General features: G+C 37.9%; 4 protein-coding genes across 7 annotated transcripts in view; 2 read left to right on the top strand and 2 right to left on the bottom strand.

Annotated features, from left to right (window-relative positions):
• The window catches only part of ephb6 (eph receptor B6), a 42992-nt gene extending 40032 nt beyond the window's left edge, over positions 1-2960 (top strand). The window contains exons 15-19 of one of the 2 annotated variants that reach the window (XR_013284259.1): positions 102-320; positions 392-541; positions 606-800; positions 872-1030; positions 2084-2960. Coding sequence is in view for 1 of the 2 variants with exons in the window: in XM_077526556.1 (XP_077382682.1) it covers positions 102-320; positions 392-541; positions 616-800; positions 872-1030; positions 2084-2189 (819 nt within the window). In the remaining variant the exon portion in view is untranslated. The remainder of the gene's footprint in view (positions 1-101; positions 321-391; positions 542-605; positions 801-871; positions 1031-2083) is intronic. The other variant, XM_077526556.1, reaches the window with a different exon arrangement.
• Positions 2961-4668: 1708 nt separating this feature from the next.
• On the top strand, positions 4669-12548 carry trpv6 (transient receptor potential cation channel, subfamily V, member 6). 3 transcript variants are annotated; one of them, XM_077526793.1, is made up of 15 exons: positions 4669-4812; positions 6490-6587; positions 6663-6926; positions 7135-7233; positions 7316-7491; positions 8088-8234; positions 8329-8408; positions 8491-8626; positions 8717-8803; positions 9140-9216; positions 9297-9462; positions 9876-9942; positions 10950-11218; positions 11294-11400; positions 11687-12548. In XM_077526793.1, exons 1-15 carry the CDS (start codon positions 4682-4684, stop codon positions 11922-11924), a joined length of 2142 nt encoding a protein of 713 aa, XP_077382919.1. In that variant the 5' UTR covers positions 4669-4681; the 3' UTR covers positions 11925-12548. The 3 variants fall into 3 exon arrangements, with proteins under 3 accessions (XP_077382919.1, XP_077382920.1, XP_077382917.1); XM_077526794.1 differs by having other exon boundaries at positions 6524-6587; positions 10950-11400; XM_077526791.1 differs by having other exon boundaries at positions 10950-11400.
• LOC144022203 (early activation antigen CD69) lies at positions 12070-17554 on the bottom strand. Its single transcript, XM_077526795.1, has 7 exons — positions 17201-17554; positions 16955-17047; positions 15655-15759; positions 14405-14509; positions 14183-14334; positions 13970-14070; positions 12070-13023 (listed from the first exon to the last, which is right to left on the bottom strand). Exons 1-7 carry the CDS (start codon positions 17319-17321, stop codon positions 12897-12899), a joined length of 804 nt encoding a protein of 267 aa, XP_077382921.1. The 5' UTR covers positions 17322-17554; the 3' UTR covers positions 12070-12896.
• A 134-nt stretch (positions 17555-17688) lies between these two features.
• Positions 17689-20364, bottom strand: LOC144022204 (gamma-aminobutyric acid receptor-associated protein-like 1). The gene is made up of 5 exons (XM_077526796.1): positions 20150-20364; positions 19372-19461; positions 19207-19285; positions 18452-18570; positions 17689-18112 (listed from the first exon to the last, which is right to left on the bottom strand). The coding sequence occupies exons 2-5, from the start codon at positions 19459-19461 to the stop codon at positions 18047-18049; spliced, it is 354 nt and encodes a 117-aa protein (XP_077382922.1). The 5' UTR covers positions 20150-20364; the 3' UTR covers positions 17689-18046.
• Between the last annotated feature and the right edge of the window lie 61 nt (positions 20365-20425).

The following is a 20425-nucleotide window of genomic DNA, read 5'->3' as shown; positions in this document are numbered from 1 at the left end:
CAAACGCACCTCAAAAATAATCGGGATTATTGATTTTTCCCAGCCCTGCAACTCGTTTGGCAGTTTTTGCTGACTTTGCGTGTTTGCGTCGCCCCCTGCAGGAGAACGAGGGTCAGTTCAGCGTCCTCCAGCTGGTGGGGATGCTGCGAGGCGTCGGCGCCGGGATGCGCTACCTGTCGGAGAGGAACTTCGTCCACAGGGATCTGGCGGCCAGGAACGTGCTGGTCAACTCCAACCTGGTGTGCAAAGTGTCCGACTTTGGCCTGTCGCGACTCATGAGGGGTCTGGACCAAAACATGCCGACGTACACGGCCTCACTGGTGCGCGCCGGCAAATGAGGAGAAACTTCGAAATGGACTTTATTTGAGCCGCTCTTGTTGTCCCGCTTCAGGGGAGCAAGATTCCCGTGAGGTGGACGGCGCCGGAAGCCTTTCAGCATCGCAAGTTCAGCTCGGCCAGCGACGTCTGGAGCTTCGGCATCCTGATGTGGGAAGTGATGTCGTACGGAGAGCGGCCCTACTGGGACATGAGCAATCAGGAAGTGAGTACGGAGGACGGCTTCGTCGTCATCGCTCAAACGCGAGCCCGTTGATCAATTGTCGAAGCTGTCGGCAGGTGATGAAGGCCGTCGCCGAGCAGTTCCGCCTCCCCGCCCCCACCAGCTGCCCCTCAGCCCTCCACTCGTTAATGCTTCAGTGCTGGCAGGCGGAGCGAGGGGAGCGGCCGGGCTTCGAGTCCGTCCTGTCCTCCATGGACCGCCTCATCAGGCATCCCGTGTCGCTCAAGACGGACATCGCGCGGTGAGACGGGCGGCGAGCGGCGAGCGGCGAGCGCGGATTTTGAATTTCGCTCGTGATCGTTTTGTTTGCAGAAGCTGCTCGCAGCCGCTGCTAAGCCCCACCCCCACAGACTTCTCGTCGGTGGCCACCGTCGGTGATTGGCTGCGGGCGCTGAAGATGGAGCGATACCAAGACGAGTTCGATCGAGCGCATTTGGACACGTTGGACAGAGTCAGTCGCCTCACCGTGGAGTGAGTACGGCCAGAAAATAAAACACACAAGGGGGAAATGCACAAAAGTGGCACGATTAGTATTATTATTATTATTATCATTATTATTATTATTATTGTTACAGTTAACCAAAACTAATGTAATAACTAGTACTGAAAAAAAATTATTAACAAATTGATATAAAAACGAATATGCTTTTGAAAAATAAATATAACTTTATCGTATGTTTTTATTATTGTTATTATTTCTATTATTATTATTATTATTAATTTTCATTTTTGTAAGTTAGTATCATACATGAGCTTTGAGGGTTCATTAGAAAATTTATTTACTGGTATGGCCGTATAGAAGGAATACATTTATCTTACACTCAACAAATACTCCACATATTCAAAATAAATAAATAAATACATAAACAAACATATTATAATGATAATAATAATAATAAATACTCCACATATTCAAAATTGATTATTCAAAATAAATACATTAATTCATATATAATAATAATTATAATAATAATAATAATAACAATAATAATAATTCAACTAAATTGAAGGTTTTTTGAAGCAGTAAAACATCAAAATAAAATATTTAAAAAATAAAAACAAAATAAATACAACAAACCTGTTCTAAAAACGAATCAAAACTTACTGAATTTTTAAAACCAAGTCAATCTGAAATACATAAATAAATAAATAATAAATCTGCTGTCTAGCAAGATTATTACAGTTTAGGAAAACGAAATAACTAAAACTGAAAAAAAAAACACTAACAAAATAAAATAAAAACAAGAATCTACATCTTACATTTATAAAACTAAAAGTAATATAATTGTTCATGTTCAGTGTATTTTGGTATTGGTATATAAAAGGTCTAACTACATTATTACACAAGAACTAATATTTTTTGGGGATTGTGCACTGGACAAGCAACACTCCATATTTTAAACTAACAAAAACTAATAAAATCTAAATCAAGCATTTTCAAAAAATAAATAAATAAATAAAACAAATAATGTGCTAAAACGAACTATAATGACGAATCCGTAATTGTTCTGCCGTCTCCATCAGAGACATCCAGAACCTTGGCGTGAACCTGCTGGGCCACCAGAGGAAGATTTTCAACGCCGCCCAGCAACTCAAGGCCCACCTGAGTCAGGGCCAGGTGGAGGTGTGACTTGTAAGCGGCCAAAAAAAAAAAAAAAACTGAAGGAAACCAGCACCGACTTCTACCTGACTATTGACGCCGCATTCAAAGACACGTCTGTGGATTCACATGACAGAAGAGGTGCATTATGGGAGGTGAAGTCCAGGCAAGGAGGACGAAGAGAACGGAAACTTGTTTCACACTAAATTTGACTTGATTGTTGTCTTCTTTCTCCTTCCGAAATGTCCTTTTCACTCCCCCCGTCCACATCCAGAACATTTTTACCTTCTTAATTTATATATGGAAATTGTTGCTGCCTGTCAAGGTCTTGTAGTTGCTTTAAAAGTGGAGGTGGGAGAAGGAAAAGTCATCCAAAAAAGATGATTTGAATAACCACCATGTTTTTGTTTTGTTTTTCCCCACTGACAGACTTTTTTTATTCTCACCTTTTCAACGACAGAACCGCATTTTTGGTGTCAAACAAGCGTCCACTTGCCACGAGAAGATCAGCACAAAGCCACAAAGGTTCCGTACTGTATACAAGTCACACATTTCACTTTGGTTCCGTTTGGACTGCAAGCGCGACAAAAAAACAAAAAAAAGCTCGGTGAACGTGTGACACTGTCGGATCGGACGAACACTTGAAAGGGAATGCCCGCCCGCGTTTGTGCGTGCGTGCGCGCGCGTGCGTGCGTGTCGGCTTACACACACAAATAGCTGTGTTTACATGTGTGAGTGTTCACCACTATTCTGTACTTGTGAAACATTTGTAAAATAAATGAAAAGAATTTATTTAACAAATACATTACTGTCATTTTTGTTGTTGTTGCAGAACATTATCAAATTTCGAGATTTTAACATTTTAGGCACTTGATTGAATCACAGAAGCAGATTTGCGTTTTCATACTGACGGCACTTGACATTGACGACCTCTGATGACCTTCACGGCTGAGATGATGATGTCAGCATTTTTTTTTATTTTTTTTTTGTAAGAGAATCGCAGTCGGAGATCTGCTGGCCTCAGCATCCGTCAGACGAGACTCGACTATCCGGCATGGTGGTGCCACTGCTGGGACATCGCGAAGTGATCTGCCACCATAGCAAGACTGTTGACATAAAGTGAGCGGAGAGCACGAATGAATTCGGCCTTACAGAGGCTGCTTGGTGTTGTAAATAGTTGTTAAGCGGCTACAGTAAAATGGGGAAGTAAAAACAAACAGAGCCGGTGGCAACGTGTTCACGCCGTGGTCAACCATCGTGTTTGACACCTCCTATTATTAGTGCAACCATGAATACCACGTAAACAAGTCATTTTTCTCTTGCACTTGTTCATTTACCCACACTTGCCCAATGACACTATCAGTGAACTTATGAGAAATATTCAAGACTCCGTGAAGTGAATTTGGTTTTTTTGAATTGCTTGCTCGAGAGCGCCTCATTGTGGGCGGTTAAAATAAGGTTTCAAACTTGCATTAGGGCAATGCTTCTCAATTATTTTCTGTCATCGTTGTTTATTTAACAATAAAAAAAAAATTCTAATCAATTTAACAATTTTTCATATATAAACCTTGACAAACAACAAAAATGTGAAATTTAAAATAAATGAGCCAGAGAGGAATAGTAAAAAAATAAATGTATAACATTTTACAATTATTTAAGTATAACTAATACACCGAAATGAATATTACAAAAAAAGTGTGAAGCAAAGTTTTGCGCAATATGTGTTTCAAACTATAGTAGGGTTTTAATCTAGTATTAGGGTTTCAAGTAGTAAACTCGTGTTATGCTTTCAAAGTCGAGTTTTAACCACTTAATAGATGATTGCAGTGGACATGACATATTTGCGTGTCTAAACCAATAAAATAAATCATTTGGATGATATCTACACTTCTGCTTCATGATTTCATGATGTTCATGTTAACAATGTTACATATGAGCTTGGTAAGTTTCGTAAGTCGGATTTTAAAGTAATGTTATTGTTCTTGTGATGATGTAAGCGACATTTCTTGTCATCCTCGATGATGTCCCCTCATCAACCCCCCAAGTGACGATTGTGCTCTTTGCAAAGCGGCAATTCAAACGTGTGCAGTGACGCCCGCTGACCGCCACACGGAGTTCCGACTGGCTTCATATCTGATTGAAACGCTTGCAAATTCCAAACTGGTTTCCCCCCAAAAAAGCTGCTCTTGAAAGCTGTCATGATGCTGCAGGATTTGCCATCGCGGCCATGCGGGTTTTGGTGCAGGCTGCCGGAAAGTACCAAAGGATTCACTTTAAAAATGTGGTAAAATCACAACGTGAAAGAGTTCACGTCTTTTCAAAGGGTCTTTGTTATGTTGCCGTGAATTGCTCTCATTTCAAGTTTGATTCCCGACTTCAGGTCAAGCGTCACTTCTCGTACTGTCTCACCTGTCGCTCTCAATCAAGCCCTCACAGGTGTCTCCTCCCTTGCGACTGGCTGGTATAAAACAAAACTCACCTCCCCTTTCTGAGACTTTTGGGCGCCTCTTTTGTGGACGAGCATGTCGCCTGCGCTGGCCAGGTCGGCTCCCAGCGAGCTCAACCACTGGTGGGGTCAGCTGAAGTTTCGCCTCCAGAACAAGAAAGGATGGAACGAGATGCTGGACGAGACCTTTCTGATGCACACCAAGTGGTATGAAGTCTGTTTCAGGCTTAAAAAATCTTTTTTATTATCAGTTATAGTGCATGTAAAAAGTCTACACACCCCTGTTCAAGTCTAACTACGGTACATGAATATTTTCCATTTTCAAAATTAACTAATTTGAGCAAAATTGCTCTTCATTTTAACTTTTGTCCATTTTTTTTCCTATGAAAAAAAAAACCCATTTATAGTAAGCCTTTTTTTTAATATAAAAAAAAATAATCAGGTATAGTAAGGCTATTTTTTTTTTTTTTAAAAAAAAAAATGACCATGTATAATAAGGCTTTTTTTTTTTTTTTTTAATAAAAAAAAATGACCATGTATAGTAAGGCTTTTTTTTAAGACAATGTCTTTTATTTTATAAAAAAATAAAAAATAAAAAATCACCATGTATTTGAAGGCTTTTTTCTATCAAAAAATGACCATGTATAGTAAGGCTATTTTAACAAAAAATAAAAAAATAACCATGTATAGTAAGACTTTTTTTTTAAATAAAAAAAATGACCATGTATAGTAAGGCTTTTTTTTTTTATTAAAAAAAAATGACAATGTATAGTCAGTCTTTTATTTTGTAAAAAAAAAAATAAAACAAAATCACCATGTATTTGAAGGCTTTTTTTCTATCAAAAAATGACCATGTATAGTAAGGCTTTTTATTATTATTATTATTTTAAAAAATGACCATGTATAGTAAGACAATGTATAGTCAGTCTTTTATTTTGTAAAAAAATAAAATAAAATAAAAATCACCATGTATTTGAAGGCTTTATCTATCAAAAGATGACCATGTATAGTAAGGCTTTTTTTTTTTTAATAAAAAAAAAAATGACGATGTATAGTATAACTATTTTTTAAGAATAAAAAAAAATGACCATGTATAGTAAGGCTTTTTATTAGTATTATTATTATTATTATTTAAAAAAATGACCATGTATAGTAAGGCTTTTTTTTTTTTTTTTTTATGAAAAAAAATGACCATGTATAGTAAGGCTTTTCTTTTTTTTTAAATGAAAAAAATGACCATGTATAGTAAGGCTTTTCTTTTTTTTATTAAAAAAAAATGACCATGTATAGTAAGGCTTTTTTTTTTTAATTAAAAAAAAAAAGACCATGTATAGTAAGGCTTTTTTTTTTTTTATTAATATAAAAAAAAAATGACAATGTATAGTAAGGCTTTTTTTTTTAAATGAAAAAAATAACCATGTATAGTAAGGCTTTTTTTTTTTTTTAATTAAAAAAAATGACCATGTATACTAGTAAGGCTTTTTTTTTTTTTTTATTAAAAAAAATGACCATGTATAGTAAGGCTTTTTTTTTATTATTATTAAAAAAAAATGACCATGTATAGTAAGGTTTTTTTTTTTTTTTTTTTTTTTTAAATGACCACGTATAGTAAGGCTTTTATTTTGCAAAAAAAATAAATAAATTCTTGACCATGGCATGACCATGTACAGTAAGCCTTTTTTTATTTATTTATTTATTTTATTTGTTGTTATTATTATTTAAAAAATATAACCAAGTAAGTAATTAAACAACGCCACTGAGTACAGTAACGAATGATCAGTGTAGAAAATGAGGTATGGTTGGGTGTTTATTATTTTGAGTCCTTTTTAAAAAACATAATTTCATCAGATGCTTATGTGCAATGTGAAAAACGTTATCTTCCAGCATCACTGACATTCCTCTCTTCTACGCGGCGAAGAAGAACAGCGCCGGCTGCATCAAGAAGCTGCTCGGCTGTTCCACCACCGACATCTTTGAGAGAGGTACACCTGTCTCTCTGTACACCTGTCTCTCTGTCCACCCGTCGACCAATACAAACGTGCCTCGTCGTGCTTCAGGCGCTCTGGGCGAGACGGCGCTCCACGTGGCCGCCATGGACGACAACCTGGACGCGGCGGTGGCCCTGATTGACGGCGCCCCCGAGCTCATCAACGAGCCCATGACCTCCGACCTCTTCCAAGGTGTCACTCCTCTCCACATTGCTGTCGTCAATCAAAACTTCTACCTGGTCCATCACCTGGTCAGTCGCGGGGCGGACGCGGCCACGCCCAGAGTCACTGGCCTCTACTTCCGAAAGAGGATTGGAGGACTTTTATACTATGGTGAGAAACTTTGTACACACTGTGGACGTATTCATTGAACGATTGGTAATAACTTCACAAACAACATCATTCAAAATGGAGGATGATGTAAAGATGCGCAAGTACAGTATATCACAAAAGTATGTACATTCCTCATGGCAGTTTGCTACAATGTAAAGATGTTAGTGTGCAGTTTGTAAACAGAAAACTCTTGTCCTAATGTCCTCAGGGGAACACATTCTTTCTTTTGCCGCATGTGCCGGCAATGAGGACATCATCTCCATGATCATCAACGCGGGGGCCAGCACCAGGGTCCAAGACTATCGTGGTTTGTGTGATGCCGTGAAAAGAAATCACAGCCTTACTTGTCACTTACTCACAGTCTTAATTGTGTCTTCTTCCCTTCAAAGGTAACACGGTGCTTCACATTTTAGTCCTGCAGCCCAACAAGACGACTGCATGCCAAGCTATTGACCTAATAATGGCCCGCGATGCAGAGCTGGACCAGCCGGTGCCGCTTGATATGGTGCCCAACTCCCGAGGCCTCACGCCTTTCAAACTGGCGGCCAAAGAAGGAAACACCGTGGTGAGCGCATATGAGGCCCAACCTGTTTCGCAATGGCGGGATGTCACCAAATACATTACATACAATTACATTTATTAGTTACTTGTAATTTACTTGAATATTTATTTGTCTCTAAATTGAAAAACGTTCTACTCATTTTGGGGTTGGGATTAGCTAGGTAACGATATACAGTAGCCTATCTGTCAAGCTAGCTAGCTAGCTCGTATATCTATACAAATAGACTACTGTTTACTGTACTACTATGATAAAATTAGGCTATTGAATAGATCTATAGCTCTTTTTTTTAATATATTCTTTAGATTATCACTTTTTTTTATTCAATTTTTCTAGCTACCTACCTACCAACATAGCTAGCAACCTAGCTTAGCTATATCTACAGTGTTACGTTAGCTAGCTTGCTAGCTACCTATACTGTAGCTACCCACACAACTAGTAAACTAGCTACATAGATAGATAGATAGATAGATCTATCTATCTATTTATCCGTCCGTCCTATGTCTATCTAGCTGATGTTTGCCACGTTTCATTAATTAAAAAAAAAAAAGGAAAAAAAGAAAAAAAAGAGATGAATTCTTTCTCTCCTCGTCTTAACGCAGGCCTTTCAGCACCTAGTGAACAAAAGGCGCTTGGTCCAGTGGAGTCTGGGACCTTTGACCTCTCACCTCTACGATCTGAGCGAGATCGACTCGTGGGCCGACAGCGTGTCGGTGCTGGAGCTGATTGTGGGAAGTCCGCAAAAAGAGGTGCAGCGTTAGTTGTATTGAGTCTTCTAAATTAGGGGATAAGATATCAAAATGGACGAACGGATGGGATGAGTCAATATATTTTGTTCTCCAGGCAAGGCGAATACTGGAGGTGACCCCTGTGAGGCAGCTGGTCAGCCTCAAGTGGAACCTATATGGGAAGCATTACTTCAGGTATACCGTAAACAGCTGTACATTTGTTTAGTGTTACTTCAGACTTATGTTTTTTGTTTTTTTTTAAACGTCATCTTTCCAGACTCCTGATGATTTTCTACCTGCTCTACATTGGAATGTTCACATTGTGTTGCACATATCGCCCCCTAAAGGACGTTCCAGAGAACTACACATCATCAGATTTGGATAAAACTATTCGAGTCCAGAAGACGCTGCATGTCCGTTGGCAGCTTAAAATACAAAAGCGCACGTGCATTTATTTTCTATAGCGCTCGCAAATTGACCATCAATCTCCCTCCATGTCTCAGGAAAGTTATGTGACATACGCGGACAACCTGCGTCTGGTAGGAGAGATCATCAGTGTCCTGGGAGCTTTGGTCATCCTGTTGCTGGAAGTATGCGGCTATTGTGTACTTATGATGTATATAAAAAGTCTACACAGCATGTTTCAAAGCCAGGTTTTTGTGATTGGGTTAGAAAAACCAGCCACATCCCCAGTTATAAAAGGGTGTGCACACTTATGCAACTACATCTCAATTGTTTATTTTTTACTTTCCCTATGGAAAAGATGTTTTTTTTTTCACTTGAGTTGAACAGGTTGAAACATGTTTGAAATAATCCGTCACGTTCTACATCACAAAAATCTGGCATTTAAACAGGGGTGTGTAGACTTTTTATATCCACTCCACATACGGACACTTTTGCTGTCAATCCCTCTTCCCCGTTATCAGATCCCTGACATCTTGAGAGTGGGAGCAAAGCGCTACTTTGGTCAGACGGCACTGGGCGGCCCCTTCCACGTGATCCTGTACGTTCAAAAAAATCAAACAAAAAATGGCCGCTTACGTTCGTATGGATTATAATCCGCTCGTAACGGTGTTGTTGCAGTGTGAGCTACGCGTGCCTGGTGATGCTGCTGTGCGTGTTGCGAGCGTGCGGCGTGCAGGGCGAGGCCGAGGTCATGGCCGTGTGTTTGGTGCTGGGCTGGAGCAACGTCATGTTCTTCGCCCGCGGCTTTGAAATGCTCGGCCCGTACGTGATTATGATCCAGAAGGTATGAACAAAAAACAAAAATGTCAATGGCAAGAAAATGTCGAGAGATTTTTTTATTTTATTTTATTTAAAAAAAACTGACTCACGCAAGAATGCTACTGATTTTTAATTTTTTAATTTTATTTTTTTTTTAATCATGAAAATGTAATTTTCATGTTCATTCATTGAAATAAAATAATTACAACCTGTTTTTTAATTATATTAAATTAGAAAGATTTAAACAACAACCAACCCTGGATTTTTTTAGATTTAGTGTATGCAACAAATTTAGATTCAAGACCAACTTAAACTAAATCAATTATTTAACAGAATTTTGCTCAATAACGCTCGCTGCATTTTTTGTTGGTTTTTGACGCACCTGCATTCACATTTTATGGTTCTCACGATCGCATCCTTGTCCTCATTTCCTCCCAGATTATATTTGGAGACCTGACCAAGTTTATGTGGCTGAGTTTCATTGTACTTCTCGGCTTTTCAGCTTGTGAGTATATCCGTTGCAAGCATGCAGTATCTCACAAAAGTGAGTACACGCCTCACGTTTTTGACAGTATTTTGTCATCTTTTCATGAGACAGCAGTGAAGTAATGACATTTTGCTAAAAAAATAAAATATATATATATTGACATTTTGGGACCCATTTCACCTAGGGGTGTACTCACTTTTGTTGCATTTACCGGTAGACACGAATGATTGACAAATTATTTTGAAGGGGCAATGTAAATTGATGTCTAAACCACTCGCAACAAAAGTGAGCACACCCATAAAAATAAATATATTTAAAATAATAATAATAATAATAATAATAATGTATTTTAAGGCTTTTTTTTTATTAAAAAAAAGACCATGTATAGTAAGGCTTTTATTTTGTTAAAAAAAAAATACAATTTATAGTAAGGCTTTTATTTTGTAAAAAAAAAAAAAAAAAAAAAAAAAATCATTTATTTTAAGGCTTTTTTTCTATTAAAAAAAAATGACCATGTATAGGAAGGCTTTTATTACTAGTATTTAAAAAAAAAATACCATGTATAGTAAGGCTTTTATTTTGTAAGAAAAAAAAAATCATTATGTATTTAAAAAAAAATAAAATTCTATCAAAAAATGACCATGTATAGTAAGGCTTTTATTTTGTTTACAAAAAAAAAAGAAAAAGGAAAAAAATCCAGTATGTGGTCATAACATTTTGACATTTTGAGACCAATTTGGGCAGTTACACGTCGGGGTGTATTCACTTTTGTTGCATTTAGACATTACTGGCTGTCGAATTATTTCCAGTGACAGTAAAATAGGCTCAGTTAGTGTACAATGTAAGTAGTTAGTGTCACTTTACATTTTGTACTTTTTGACCCACAAAAAGACACAATATAACGGAATATTTACAAATATATGATGGGTGTACTAACTTTTGAGCAATAGTGCCTCTATTCTAACATTCAATTATCACTATTAAATATGAGCAAAAGAGTCTTTACCCTCCGTTTGACCTCTCAGCCCTGTGGATGGTGTACATGACTCAGGACCCAGAGTCCATCCCGGCGTATCGCTCCTTCCCCATCACGCTCTTCTCCCAGTTTGAGCTCAGCGTGGGCCTCATCGACCTGCCGGTGGACCACAGCTTCACCACGCCCCCTATCGTCCACGTGCTGCACTGCGCCTTCTCCGTGGTCTCCTACATCCTCCTGCTCAACCTGCTGATCGCCATGATGAGCGACACCCACTGGCGGGTGGCCCAGGAGAGGGACGAGCTCTGGAGGACTCAGGTGAGAGTCGACGAGCTGGACAGCTCGATTAAATGCTTCGGCGGCTCTTGCGTTGTCATGGTAACCGCCGTGCAGGTGGTGGCCACTACGCTGATGCTGGAGAGGAGGCTGCCCCGCTGTCTTTGGCCCCGACTTGGCGTGTGCGGGCTCAGCTACGGCCTGACCGAGCGCTGGTACCTCCGGTAAGACGTGCGCAACAAAGACGTGGAAAAAAAAAAAAGAAAAGTGTGCTCACATTTTATAAACTAGACTTGTTTTGAGCAACCAATCAGAAAACAGAAAAATAGCGAAGCTCTGGTGGGCCAGTTCGCTGGCCCTCTGCGGACAAATCTAAAAACTGATTGTTTAAATAACGAGTTCTGTTTTAAAAATAGGTTTGTTACATTCTGGTGGGCAGATTAGATTGACATGGCAACATAGAAGCTGAAATCTGATTGGACAAAGCCTGATCTGCGACTCGCTTTCCAGTGTCGAGGACAGGAACGACCCCTTGATGCAGAAGATGCGCAGATACATTAAAGTGTTGGCACGGGAGGACGAAAAAGAAGAGAAGGAAGGAAGCGAAAAGGTCGACTTGAACCTCAAGGTCCGACCGAGAAACAGGAGATCCATGACGGGCTGGCAGCTGATTCGCCAAAGTGCTTTGGGTACCCAGGTTGAGATGGAGGAGCCCGAGGACGACGAGCAAGACATTCAGTTTGTCTAGACACAGCCAGTGAATGACTTCATATTCTCTCTTTTTGGTTTTAGAGTAAAATTGTGCAATTGTTCTTGCAGTATTACACTGGAGAGAAGAGTATCTTATTTTTATAGCGGCATATAGCAGAAAAGTATAGTGCAACACAAACATATTTATATGATAATAAAACTTTATTGAAGCAAAATCTAAATCGCAGATTATATTAAGATACCAAATTAGATTAAGGCACCTGGAATTGTATTTAAAACTGATACAGTATCGAGTAGCATACACTCAATGGCCTTTCCAAACTACTCAGCCAAGCCACACATTTAACATTATAACATCACCAAATAAAAAAGAAATTGTGATGATCTTGTGTGAATTTACTGACGACACAAAGAAAAAAAATACTGACAAACTCATTCGCTGGCATTGACGGTTATAGACGTCATTGGCAGCGAATGAGTTGTAATTGCTTTGCCTGTTATATATGTGGAAGAGAGAGATGAACGAATACATATTTTTTCTTGCAAATTGTGGATAAAAATGTCATAGTAATTGTAATTTTCAAATGTAATATTCTATTTAAAAAAAATAATGTAATTTTCAAATGTATTTTATTTAAAAATAATAAAAACATAAAGCATGTTTATTTACTGATGCCAAATGTACTTGCATTCCGAACCACAAAATTTTGTTTCAATGACTTAACATTGAATTCATTAATTGATTTTTTTTTTCTGAGTTTGAAAAGGCGAATATATGTCTACACTTCCTCAATCCTGTTCAAAATGTTGAATGTTAAGAGCTTACTGCAATTGAAAGCATTTACATTAAAAAGTATGTCAAACAATGAGATACTAAATGTTAAGCGTGTACTACAAAAGCAAAGCTGCTATGAACGACATACAGCGCGATGTATCAACTGGCAGAACATCTATCGCTTAAAAGGCTTCATTTTGCGCGCACGTAACGATGCACCTGACGATCTGCTGTTCAGAGGCGTACTTGGCAGATGTAGTAGGTGTACGAGCTGCAAGGCGACTTCATCCAGTTGTTCTCGGCATGATCGTTGCTGCTCAGTATCCCGCAATCTCCCGATGTCTGCCTGGCTCCCCAGTAGCTACAAAGCAAAAAAAAAAAAAAAAAAAGAATTAAATAAAAATCTAACTTTACTTGATAACTATGGAAATACTCATCGAGTGTACACTGTGTCTTTCACATCAAATTGTAAAGAGGTTCGTGTCCAGCTTGAGGGTACTGTCCCCTTAACAAACAAAATGCAACAAAAGTGTGTAAACCCCGAGGTGAAAATGTCTAATTTGGTCCCAAAGTGTCAACATTTACTGTGGCCACTGGCCACCATTATTTTACAGCACAAACTGACAAAACTAGATGGTTTAGATATATTAGCTAGCTAGCTAAAGCTAGATAGATAGATTAGCTAGCTAGCTAGATGGATTGATTGATAGATTAGCTAGCTAGCTAGCTAGATAGATTAGCTAGCTAGCTAGAGTAGCTAGCTAGCTAGATAAACTAGATAAGAGAGATAAGATAGATCGCTAGCTAGCTAATTCTAAGCCTTCAACTAAATGAGTAGAAAGTACAAGATATCTGTTTTTTCCAATTTAGAGACAAATAAATATTGAAGTAAATTACAGATATCTAATAATTGTAATCGTATGTAATGTATTTGGTGACATCCCCCCATTGTGAAACAGGTTGGGCCTCATATGCGCTCACCATAATTTTATGACACCAGGGAGATAAAATGGTTAATTGGTCCCTATTTTGACATTTCACTAAGGGGTGTACTCACTTTTGTTGCAAGTGATTTAGCCATTCTCCTCCTAAAATAATTAAGCACACAGTCATTAATGTCTTAACCGCTGGCAACAAAAGCGAGCTACAAAATATTGATATTTTGCCCCAAATTTGACATTTTCACATAGGGGGAAAATGCCCAAACTTGGGGCAAATATATCAATATTTTTTTGTGGCCACTATTATTTTATAGCACTGCCTAAACATTTTTGGGACATCTATCTATATATCCACCGATCCATCACCTCTGTTGCAGTGTGGTGTTGTCGACCCAGGTCCACTTAGCCCCGCTGCTGCGCAGACCGATCCAGTATTTCATGCGGTTCCCGTTTAGAGTCAGAAAGGTCTGGAATAGAAATTCCACATTGCCATTCAAACAACAAAAACAATCCAATTATTTTGTTATCAGTGGTGCCAAGGAGGTAGCAATGAGTAGCAATAATCGGCGTGAGAACCACCTGAACTCTCTGGCTGTTGACCACAGCCAGAAATCCTCCCCCCACGGAACAGTTCTTCTGGCTCTCGTCCCAGCTCAACGTGAACGTGGACAAGAAGAAACAAGACTGGTCCAGCCTCACCCAGCCGGGGGGGCACTGGTGGCAGCAGTAACCTAAAGCGGGACGATGTGAGGGTGTCAAATAAATGCCCAAAATACTCATCCATCCCACCCACGCACTCACATTGGTTTCGTTGTTGAGGAGTGAAAGGCCTGCATTGCTCCACGTTGCACGCTGACGGAACCGAGCTCACCGGGTTCACGGGGCAGGCGGGGGATCCAGCTTTCACTTGAAATTACAGTGAAAGGTTCCGGGCGGAGGTATTAGCATCAAGTAGCATTTACTTTTTTACTTACCTACTTAAGATATTTATTTTCAGCTTGTGTTATAAATTCATTCATACTTTATTTTTATTTACTTCTTCACTGACCTACTTTTATTAACCAATTTGTTATTTTCTTTTATCTGTCTTTATTGCAATGACTAATTTTTTTATTCCGTGATGATTGTTTTAAGGTGCTTTATAAATAAAGTTGATGACAAGATTAATTTATTTAACTAAAAATTACCAAAAAAAACACCCAAAACAAACAAACAAAAAAACCTAAAATTCAAAAACCAATTTTGTTAAAATAAAATAAAAACAAAAATGCTTTTTAAAAAATGAAAACTAACTGAAACTGCATTTTATGTTTACGTAACTAACTAAATCTAACTATAATTATAGTAAAAATGTCCTTCGTTTTTAAATAATGTCTTAAGTAGATTTATTTTGATATTAACCGGAATAAGGATGTTTGAAAGTGTGTCACGCGAAAGTGACGTCATCTATCAGCAGCCAATAGAAAAGCACCTTCAGATGATGTCACTCGAATGGTGTTTTTTTTTTTTTTTTTTTTTTTAATATTGCACACAATACACATTTTTTTTAAACTAAAGCTAATACTGAAACTAAAAATTAAACTAAGCATTTATTAAACAAAACTAATAAAAACTAACAGAACCACCCTGAAAACTAATTAAAACTAACTGATAAAAAAAAAAAAAAAAAAAAAAAAAAAAAATCAATTCCAAAACTATAATAAGTTAATAACCCTGGTTGAGTACATAAATAAATAAATAAATAAATAAATAAATAAATATACTAATTTGAATTCTCGGCTAAGTTCCTTTTTTTTTTTTTCTTTCTCTTAATTTTTACTTGCTATTTGTTTAGGTTTCTATGTTATGTTTACATGTTCAATCAAATTCAAACTTCCCATTACACGTCATGAAAATATGGTTTGAAAAGTCATTTAAAAAAAAATAAAAAAATCCCATGCATTTATGGGTGGGCATGTGTTTCGTGTTTACTTGATGTTATTTATTTATGTATTTTATGAAATCATGTGAACAAAACCTCATCTGTAACGGGAGTAACTGGCGAAACTCACTTTTCACGAGGAGGACGACGATGACCAGCAGCAGCACAAAGCAGAGCACGGTCAGGATCAAACATGCAACTCGGTAAGGCCTCCTCGCACTTTGACCCTCTTTGACTGGTAAGAGGTACAGAAAAAAAAAAAAAATGAGTTGGAGATATTCCAAGATATTCCATATTCCAAGCCAGCGACAACTTTCCAACCTTCCTCTCCTGATAAGGTTGAAACCAGATTTGTTGTCTGCAACATTCTTGGCGCAAAATGCACAAAGTGTCCGAGTGGCTCAACTTTGTGTCCGACTGCAACATTTAGACGGCTCGTATCGAATTCCCGGAACATCTTACATGTTTCTTTCAGGTTGTAACTAATTCATGAAGGGAGTCAAGCCACAACAACATGTTTATGTTGAAGATAATTGATACAATTGTAATACGAGACATTTGCAACTTCTGGACAAATTACGTGTGAAGGCTGAAAGATTTAAGAATGTGGAATGCTGTGGAATTATTTGGATTGACCTGAAATGAGATAAATATGTTGACGTTGGAATGGTTGAATCAGTCAATATGTGGAAACTGGACGTAAAATGTTAATTTTGCCTTTTTTTCTTTCTTTTTTTTCTATGATGTGAACTGGATGAATTATGTGGAAGGAGATGCATGTTTAAAAAAACAAACAAACAAACAAACAAACAGTGTGAGTAATTAAAAAAAAAATATGAAGAACATTCAGCCTTCACACAATAGAATATTTCATTTGCAAACCTTGTAAGAAAAGGTCCTTTATATTGTAATTCTGAAGGCTTTACCACCAAAAAGCTAATTAGAAAGTTCAAATAAAATGCATAATTTATAATTATCAACACTAAGTAAGGTATGCATTTCCCCCCCTCCCATTTAATATATGCCCATTTATTTTTTGTCATTTTTTTCATTTTATTTAATAAAATGCTGTGGATTGTCAAATGGAGTTTCTTGTATAAGAATACGCTTATAAAACAAAATTATATCAATAAATAACTTCAAATGAAACTAATGAAAATGAAATAAAATGGTAAATTCATCATAAAAAGCTACACCCATAATTTGGCCACGCAACAGAAACCCGCAACTTCTGCTTTTGATTCTTTTATCTCAAATGTCAGCAGCCTTTTATTTTAAGAAATTCGTGTTTGTCCATTTCTCATAAATCGATTTCATCAGCCACAGAAAGACCGATGGAGAAGATCGACCTAAAACGTTCTCAGGCACACTGAAGTCGGTTTTATTTATTTAAATTGCGGATGCACTTCAAGATGTGCCGTTAGGTATACCTGGTTGCTTAGCTGGTTCCGAAATGTTTGAGTAGATATCCTCCGACGGCTTTTTCAGTCCCGTATAGTCGTCTGGTTCTGCTTCCTCTGCGGCTAAAACAAAAATAACGAGGACACTTTTGAACAGAAACTAGAAGTAATTTTCCGTAAGAAATATTATCAAACTTAATTATGGAAAAAAAAAAAAAAAAAAAAAAGTGTATGTGTGACTTTACAGGTTTTGTTCCAGAGACATTTTCTACTTACAAGATGGGCCGCCGGCAAGTGTATACGGGTTCCCTTGACCTTTGACTTCCAACATCGGTTCCTTTGCTGCCTTCTCCTTTTCACATTGTTTTTTCTTGGCGGCGACGTCCTGCATCTCCATGATTCCTTTCGTCTCTTGGGATAACTTTCGCTTTCCTCGAAAAAGGAGACTCGATGGGGTTGAATAGCTGATAAAAGCCGCGTAACCTATCGGCGCACGAGCGCAAATCGCAACTGACAAAAAAAAAGGTGCAACAAAGTGAAAGTTTGACCTTGAAAATGTGGAATCGAGTAGGGAAAACAAACAACAATGCTCCCAGACGTGTCCAATCTTCAGCTGTTCTTTGAAGACTGAATACTTCCCCTTATTAAGATTCTTTTTAGTGCTTGGCCTTCCTCAAAATTAAAAGCGAATCCGGGGCAAAGGAAGAAGCATTGCGCAAAAGTGGTACGGGACACGATATGCTAAAATAAACCGCTCATTAACATGCTTTTGCTGTCTTTATTTGCCACAAAAAAAAAACTCCAAGATTGCGCCATTTACATATACAAAAAAAAAATAAAAATATGTTCATTAAATACAAAAATATAGAGATGAGGGGAGAGATAAGTCAAGTTCAACTTCCTTTTCCAACACTTCTTGCTTTTTTTTTTCAGTTTTCATTTTCCAGGTAAGGAATCAAGAAAAAAAAAAGTAAACGTTTTAACAATAAATGAAACTGCAACCGTTAGCCTTTTTTTTTTCCCCCAGCGTGCGATTTCTCATACGTTATTATAGTAATATTAATAATGGCGTCTCCCGTCTCCCCTCACGCTCGTTCTCGCCATCCAGGCGTCGCGTTCCCTTCAGGCGCCGTAGACGCTCTCGTTGCTGTAGGTCATGTAGAGAAACAAATCTTCTTCATGGTGCTCCTGGAACGTAAACGCAACACGAGATACATTTTTCTCACCATGGAAAATAAACTTCCACTGCCTAAAACTAGAACTACCTGATTAATTACCATTTATTTTTAATTACATTTATTAAGGATTGTCTTTCCAGACATGTTTAGACATAAATAACACATGTCATTATTTTTGTTATATTTTTTTTCAATTTTTCATCTGTGAAAGCAAGTAATAGGTTGAAGCAAGTGCTCACTCTCTTCCTCCCAAGTGACAAAAACATGCATGCTAAATTCATTGAAGATGCCAAACTGTCCAATTAACATCAGAATTATGAGTCAGACACGCTAACCACTTGAGGGTTACCTCGTAAACTGCAGAGAGCGGAGAACTGGAGGGCGGCAGGGAGTTGTTGACGAAGAAGAAGAGCGCCTCCTCTGGTCTCAACGACACGCGCTGGCGGATGAGGAAACACAACTGGCCCACTGAGGGGGACAGACAAACGGCAAGAAGCAATGTGAGATCATCAGCGGAGGCCATTTTGTTTTGTGCAATTAGAAAGGAAATGGATGATGGAGAATAGGGGTGTGTACACTTTTGTACACAAGGGCCATCATTTATTATTATTTGATTTTATTATTATTATTATTTTATTTTATTTTAAGGCACAGATGGGCCAGGGTCATTTGTGGATGGCGTAAAAAAATATTTAAAGTATTTAAAAGGGTTAAATAGTTTATTTTAATAATAACATAATTCATGCTTATTTTTAAACTTAGTTGTAAAAAAATATATATATATATAAATATATATATGATTTATTAACCTTTATATTAAAAGAACAAAATCAAATGCTTGGCATTCGCAAATTTGCATCAAATATATATACCACAGCTTACTTGGGTTACTTAGTTGTGAAACTCATCTTCTCATAATATGAATGTCTGTATTGTACTGCCCCCTGGTGGTCAAAGCGCACAAATCGGAGGGCACACAAATGCTAATGTACATTGATTGGAGTATGAAATCCTGACGCACATTTTGCTTATATTTTTACATTCTCTTCTGTTATGTTTTTGCAATATGTTTGTTTTACAAAGTGCAATACATGTTAAATGGACCTGTTAAATCTGAGGGCACCAAGTACTTCTTCTTATCCAGGTCAGGTGCTCGTGACCTCTGGGCTCGCTCCACGATGATCTGTTAAGAAAGAGACAAAAAAAAATGAACAGTCAGTCTAATTGCTTTTTGTAATCTACAAAATACAAATTTGCTGTTATTCTGACCGGTATCTTGTCAGGATGCTTGGCCCGGACACGCTCTCCTTCCGCTTTCCTCACCTCCAGCGGTACCATGCGCTGGTACTGACTCGCCATCTTTACATAACGACACAAGAAAAAAACCTTTAAGGCTTTTTTAAGCTAACAGACGAGTGCTTTATTTACTGGGCGGACAAATGAGATGACATCACTAAGCAGTACATTCATTCATCAAGTGACAGACCACATGACAAGTCTGTCGTGAGACATGAGGCACGCCTGTACATTTTTATCTTTTAGTGGTGAGCTACTTGATAATATGCAATAACAAAATGAAAAGAAAAAAAAAATCATATGAACACTTTATGGAATGAACCCATGTGGCACATTATCATAACAGGGGTTCACTTCTCATGTTCGGGCGTGGGCGGGGGGAAAAAATGCTGTAAACAATAACAAAGTGTAACTCGAAACAGCCTTTTTTTTTTTCCTCCTCAAGCGGTTCAGGCCAGCCACTTATCTCGTATTTTCACGCGGTGGGTCGAAAAGGTGCAAGGAAAAAAATAATAATCGATAGCTAATTGAGCAATATCAATGCCACGTCACGTCACAACAGCCGCGTTGAACTTGACACCTTGTTAGCCTTTCTTCGACAGCCGGGTTACGAAAAACAACGTTATCGGATTTGGTTAGATGGCATGTTCAGTACTAGTTGTCTACATTGTGGTACAGTTAGTAAAAAATTAGTAACATTAACTAACCAGCTGCTAGCTTTGCCTTCAGTCGTCGTTTCTGGTTTACTTACCTTCAAGACAGCTAAAATACGGTCCGATCAAATTCAGAGCAACTTCAAAAGAACCCGCTTGTTTGTCGTTTCAACACATTAACTATTGTAGAAAGAAATGTATCGCTTAAATAAACTGTTTCCGAGAATTTAAGGAGTCCAACAGAATCTTAAATATGTCGACTGTCGTCTTCCGCTCCACGAAAACAACAACAAATGACACCCGGTCGGCCTACAATAGTTCTGGCCAATCATAGGTGGCCATGTTGATTGACAGTACTTCTCGGCCATTCAGAT

The sequence above is a fragment of the Festucalex cinctus genome, chromosome 7 (genome assembly GCF_051991245.1).
Source record: "Festucalex cinctus isolate MCC-2025b chromosome 7, RoL_Fcin_1.0, whole genome shotgun sequence".
Taxonomy (NCBI): Eukaryota; Metazoa; Chordata; class Actinopteri; order Syngnathiformes; family Syngnathidae; genus Festucalex; species Festucalex cinctus.
The sequence above is the reverse complement of the archived record's forward strand: the minus strand, read 5'-3'. Positions and strand labels throughout refer to the sequence as shown.